Genomic DNA, 6,607 nt, shown 5'->3' on the forward strand with positions numbered 1-6,607 from the left:
TAGCCTCAGTGAAGAGAAAAGCTGGTGCTTAACACAGTACAGAGTGGGGAGAAGTGAATAAAGAGGAAATGTGGTTAAAACATTAATAAGTTCTACTTGTTCCTTGCTGGACAAGTAGATTTAGGACAAGGCTAAAGAGGGGAGGTCACAGTAGCTGGTACGAGGTGCTTAGAGCAAGGATTTGGCAGCTGAGAATGGCAGAAACCGATTTTTAAAATTGTATTTAATGGAGTCAGAAGCCCATTGCATGGGTCTAGAAGAATGAATCAGTGATAACACCCAAGCTACCAGGGCTGGCTGCTTGGTGTTACTGCTGCGATAGAAAAAGGACAGGATTCGGGAGAACAGGGTAAGATTTACTGGGAATGATCAAGAGCACAGGTTAAGAAAAGGCATATATATATATATATGTTTGTGTGTATATATATGTGAATATCTATGTTATTTATCAGGAAGAGAAGCCAAGGTGTGAGATTAGGTGGCTGAGAATGATCATGAATAAAGTTCTGCATTTGTACTTCGTGTATAGGCAGATACTTAATCAGACCAAATCCTGTATGGTTATCTCTGCAAGAACAATGCTAAATCTTGTTTGCACAAAAGAAGAGTTTCTAAAAATTATTTTCCCCTTTTTTCTGTTTTTGTGATATATAAGGATGGCAGTACTATTATTAATCCCCTCTTGACTCTGCTCATGGATGCTGTAACTTCATGTAGTTACACATGGAACAACCTAAAATTTTATCATCTTACTTAAAAAATTAAATTAATGGCGGCAAACCATTCCCCTAGGGCTGCCAGGTTTTAGAGCATGTTGAAAAGAAAAAGGTTAGTAGCAATTTAGTCATAATTCTGGGGTGTAAAAAAAAAAGGTTGTGTGCCTAACCTTCCTGGACACTGAGTGCCCCCAACTTTCTCCGTGAAAGCATTTAAGATTGAGCCCCTATTGAACCAGCTAAAAGCAAACACAGAGCACGTTCCCTTTGAAGTTCTGTGCACACTTCTCAGTGCTGCACCTGCCCTCAGCTGTGCTCATTCTCTCTGCAACAAGAACTGGTAGAGTCTAATTTGTGATGGGAAATGTATTTGGAGGGGGAGATGCGACCCCTGAACTTAGCTTTGCTCTGACAAAAGCACTTTTATCATCTGTGCTCCACCACTGTATGGCATTCAACACGAATGCCATCAGTGTTGTTCTGGAGAACAGCTCGTGTGGCATTGAAAAGGGGAACATAGGTGCAGGCTGGAAAAGGGACGTGAAGTTTACTCTGAGTTCAGACTCAAGTTTCCCCTCACAGTTTATGTGCCTGCACTCCTACAGCTGTTCCTGGCAGCTCTGAGACTGGGATCATAGAAATGCCCAGGAAAGCAGGCATGGGTGGTTACGACCCCTGTAACTCTGTTCAAATGGCAGACTGTGGACTGAACAATTCCTGGGCTTCACCTAAGTCTCAGCTGGGATGTGCCCTGCTGTTCCTGAGTGCAATCCCATAGCTTTTCCTGCTTTCGCATAAAGTAGGTGTAATTTGTCATTGTTACTTTCAGGCACTAGGAAGCAAGTTGCTTGCATCAGGCACCACATCCAGCTGAGCAGACTTCGGGAAAAACGTTCAGCAGACTTCAAGAGAGATGCATTAAATGGCCCAGCTTTAAAAACTGTAGCCAAAGCAGGTAAGTCACTGCTGGAACTCGCATGTCAAAGCAGAAACATCCTTCCCCAGACCTGGGAGACACAGCCTGTTCCTCTTTAAATCTGTGCTGTGCGCTGCAGTGCTCTGCATTGTTGCCATGGCAGAAATCTCCCCATAGTAATAACCTCTTTCAGAGAAGGTTAAAAAGAGACAGTGCACATGCTCAGAAATGCTGCACTTGTTCTGTTAGCAGTTTGCAGCGGCCATTTCAAAGAGACCATCACAAAGACAAGAGGGAGATCAGGTACTGATATTTTTTTCCTTTGTTAGAGGGGGTGACTTTTCTCTTTCACAGAAGTCTATGTACAGATCTGTCTCCATTCCCAGTTGCACTGCAGAGAGAGGCCACCCTTGAAGCCCGTCATGATTGTTCCTCGCAGATAGCAAATTCCCACAGAATAACTAAGAGGCAGTAGTTAGATGTGGCCTAAGGCAATTGCTGCATTCGGGGAGCAATTATTTTGCAGCAGGGCTCACATACAAAGCTGAGCTGACGCTGGGGTGGGTGATGTGTAAGGTACCCTGAAAAAGTTTAACAGCATATCTGCTTTGTTTTGTTGAACCTTTCTAGCCCTCTTAGTCAACTATGAGAATTGCCTCTGCTCCTACTGACCAGGAGGCTTCTGCATTAGGTACTTTCAAAGGAGGCTGGTATTATCCAAATTTACAGTTACTTGGAGACACTCTGCTGCATCCTGTTGCAAAGTCTGGTGTCTTTGATTCTACTTGCTTTGATTGCAGATCACCATTAATTAAAATAGAAAATCCAAACTGCTTGTTATGATTTTAATCCCTTTATTTTAAGGATTGTAGAAATAAGAAAAAGGATCACATCAGATCACTTCTAAATAGTGGGAGGGATAGAAAACCCCATTCTGAGGTTATAGGAATTACATTACCAGATCTATTTTTTGGTGTGGGCCCAAATATGTCTGTCACTGTACATGTACATGTGTGTCTCTTGCTTCTGAACCATCCCCTACTCTTATGTTTAGGTTGAGATGCACAGGAAGGGGATGTATATAATGAATGAATTGCTGAATGAATTCATGAATGAATTGCTGGTTTGCACGTGCTGCAAGTGTTTGTGCAGAATTTGCAGCTTCAGATTTCAGTGTCTGAAATGGTGGACTGCATATATGGAAGAGTAAGCTTGTTCCGTTCTGTGTTTGTGGCAAGGTGGGGAAAAACCTTTCCTTTACTGCCTCCCTCTATTGCCCTTCCAAATGTGAAATACAAGCTGTTTTGGGGAGTGCTGTACTCTTGCATTCAGCACATGCAGATTTGATGTTCTTAGGCAACATCTTTTGCTTAGTATGCAACAACTTAAAAATCAGGAAGGGACAGAATGTTGTCCTGCTTTCCTGGGTTCAGCTAAAGAGAATTTTCATGTGGATTTTATTGTGCTGCTACAACTTAACCCTATTTGATTCTTTCTTTCTTCCATTTGAACATACAGGAATGGAAGGTAAACTTTGCTGAGCTAAAGATCACCCTAGCATTTTGCCAGGATCCTTGAGGCTTGGATTGAAATCTCTAATAGACAGTTGCAGCTTGAGCCAGTCCATTTCCCATGTTTCCTCTTGATCCGAACAGTTTACATGTTGGGCCAAGAAAACGCTTCATTTGAAAGCTGTGTACTTATAAAAAAATTTACCTCTGTGTGAAGGGGAGGTGTTGTTGGACCAAATTGTACCTATCTTCAGGGCATGGGATGGCCTGGTTGTGATGTTCAGGAACAAATGGAGGGCTGCAAGTAAAGGTCTGAAGCCCAGATTAGGAGGGGAAACAGAAGGTCAACGAGTTTTGATGCATTTACTGTCAGAAATTCTACTAATCAATAAGTGGAGGTTTAACAAAAGTCTTTTCCTTCAGCTACTTTCATAAAGGAGTAAGTTTTTATTATCAGTGTGGTGTGTCATTAGTGATAAGGGTTAGCTTTAGTTATTACACTTGTGAAAAGATGGTGCATCAGTAAAGCAAGCAAGTGGGTAAAAACTTCATTTCCAGGTTCAGGTCTGTTGCAGCCAGCTCTGTAATCCCTGCAGTTTTGATCTTGAAGTCTAACAGTGAAACAGCTGTCCAGATTCATGCGCAGGTCTCAGACTGTGTAGTTAGATAAAAGATCAGAGTAACAAGGCAGGCAAAACTGATGGCATCCTGGCTTGCAAGTGAAACCACAAACTGTTTAGGGACTTCTGATCTTCTCCTTCATGTCTGGGGACATTCTCTCCCAGTTGGGTTTTATGTGCACTGCTGGAAAACTACAGAGGACTTCTGTCCATGCTCTAGATCTTCTGGGTTTTTTTTGTTTGTTTGTTTGGGTTTTTTTTGCTTTCCAAGGAAGACTGCAGTGCTTTAGCCATCAGGAACATTAAGTTCTTTGTAATAAAACCCTTGTATCTGTAATATTCCTCACTGATTTGTTTATGTCTCTTGATAAACAGAGAAGCACCCATTCCCAAGATGCTGGCACCCTGCCTTCTGAGAAGAGTGATCCTTACAGTTCCTTTAGTTTTTGTGGTTGCACTGCTTCTCACGGAGCCTGTTAGATCTGATCAAGAAGCGGGAACAGCCATACCAGCTGAAAGTACGTACCACCCTACAGTCCTCTCATACAGCTTGTACTGTAGTTTTAATGTTGCAGGACTTCATATTACTGAAGCTTGTCCAAATAATTTAAACTATTTTGGACATGTCTTGCTTATGATTTTTTAAAATCACAACCTGATAGCATACCAGTGCTGGTTTTCTCTTGCATCCAAGGATCTCCACTTTCTTACCCTTATCTCCTGCCTGTTGCTGTCTTGCTTATACCTGAAATCTGCCACTGTTCTGTACCTTTTCTTTTGTACATCCCCTTCATTGTGTTAGCCCTTTCAATGCCAGGAATCACCCTGTTTGCCTTTCAGAGACATTTTTGAGACTTGTTTTTTTTCTACTGACATTTTCTGTTCATTACATCTTTCATTCTTGGTAATGTCTGCTATATTAAAGTCAGTAGTTTTTATTAAAAGGGATCACAATGAAAATGCCAAGAAAGCACACTTTGTCAACACTTAGTCCTGCAGCCTTCAACCACCTAATTCTCTTTTGCTGATCTGTGTTGAGTTTAATTTACATCATAAACATAATGGCAGGTCCTGGCATCAAGTTGTTGATGTGGAAAATGCTGTCCTCTCCTTACGTCTGGTGCATATATAATAACACTAAGGTTGGGTGTTGGTACAAGAATGAAAGAGGAGTTCTGTAATACTATTCGATGCTTATTTTTTATCTCTTCTTTTCTTTTCTTTTCTTTTCTTTTCTTTTCTTTTCTTTTCTTCCTAGCCAGTTAAAGAATTTGGCAGACTCCTTTTATCCAGCAGGCAGGATTCCTGTCTGCTGGTTACGACAGAGATCATGAGCTGGAAGCTTATACTGCAGCTTATCAGAGGCATGTAGTAATCAGTCAAATATCAAGTGTTTGCAAAATAGGCTGACAGACACTGCAGGATTTTCCAATATCACGCTAGGTTTCATCCTTTCTTCCTTACCAGATCTCAGAAAGCAAACTAAACCTGCACTCAGATTTTCTCAGTTGTGCTTTATTTCCTATGAATTTGTCAGAGAGGCTCAGGCACTGAGGAGCAAATAAGAGCATATGTAGATCCTTGATTTGAAGACATTTCATCATGTCTATATTTGTTCTGTCTCAGTACTGCTATCTCAGAATCACAGAATCATCAGGGTTGGAAGGGACCTCTGGAGATCATCTAGTCCAACCCCCCCGCCAGAGCAGGGTCACCTACAGCAGGTCGCACAGGACAGTGTCCAGGCAGGTTTTGAATGTCTCCAGAGTGGGAGACTCCACAAGATCTCTGGGCAGCCTGTGCCAGTGCTCCACTACCCTCAAAGTAAAGAAGTTCCTCCTCTTCCTCTGTTAGGGCACAGCTTTGTGTTATATGATGATCAAGGCAAAGCAGGCCTTGTGACCTTCAGTCTAGATATCTAGATATAGGAATACTATCTTAAACACTGCAATTAGTCCAGAATGCAGCAGTTCTGCTTATCAGCAATGCCCACTAATGACAGGGCATTGTGTTTATCCTGCTTGCTTCATTCGCTTGGGACAAAGCTGTATCATATTCAAAGTTTGAGACTAAGTGATCTTTCTTTGTAGTCAATTTTATTCCATTAGCTTTCTATTTAGAGCTCAAGTTTGTGAGATTAGGAGACAAGATTTTACAGGGAACAGGTTCATGGTTTCAGAGGTAATTTCTGAAAAATCTGAAGATGAGGTTGAAAATGTGCTCAGGGTTGGTGGAGCAAAATGAAAGACTCGGGTTATGGGTTTAGTGTTTCCACGCTATGAACCGTGACAAGAGAAGGATGAGAGGAACAGCAATAAAGGAGGAAGAAAATTTTTAATATGACTTTGTTGAAGTAATTTTTTTTGTCATTGGACCGTCATGATGGACCATTTACAATAACCTAGATTGTTCAAGAGTAGATACATCAGTACTCACTGTGTGGACTCCTTTCTGTAGCTCTTCCTCATGCTCAAAATCACTGTTTATTCCTTCCACTTAATATTTCATGCCATATAGTCAAGATTCTCTACTAAATGCTCTCATAAATGCTCTCCTAGGTCGTCCCTGTGTTGATTGCCATGCGTTTGAGTTCATGCAGAGGGCTCTTCAGGATTTAAAGAAGACAGCATATAATCTAGACATGCGCGTAAGGAAACATTTAATTATTTTTTTATTATTATTAATATGGAAAAAATGCTGTGTATAAAAGTTGGTAAGGTGGATGGATTTTGCACAAGACAGTCAACTGTACTGTCCTGTCCTCCAAGGTGAGGCCAGGTAATTGCATTTCACCTCTCTATGCAATAATCTGTGAAATTCTTCTGCCTTGGGGTATCAGGGACA

General features: G+C 41.4%; 1 protein-coding gene across 1 annotated transcript in view; it reads left to right on the plus strand.

The window, feature by feature from the left end:
* The first annotated feature begins 1,862 nt into the window (after positions 1–1,862).
* The window catches only part of LOC104284231 (neuropeptide-like protein C4orf48 homolog), a 9,559-nt gene continuing 4,814 nt past the window's right edge, over positions 1,863–6,607 (plus strand). Inside the window, exons 1-3 of the mRNA XM_009882535.1 lie at positions 1,863–1,935; positions 4,139–4,281; positions 6,322–6,410. Of these exons, the coding sequence (XP_009880837.1) occupies positions 4,158–4,281; positions 6,322–6,410 (213 nt within the window). The 5' untranslated portion in view covers positions 1,863–1,935; positions 4,139–4,157. The remainder of the gene's footprint in view (positions 1,936–4,138; positions 4,282–6,321; positions 6,411–6,607) is intronic.

The sequence above is a fragment of the Charadrius vociferus genome, unplaced genomic scaffold (assembly GCF_000708025.1).
Source record: "Charadrius vociferus isolate BGI_N301 unplaced genomic scaffold, ASM70802v2 scaffold213, whole genome shotgun sequence".
Classification (NCBI taxonomy): Eukaryota; Metazoa; Chordata; class Aves; order Charadriiformes; family Charadriidae; genus Charadrius; species Charadrius vociferus.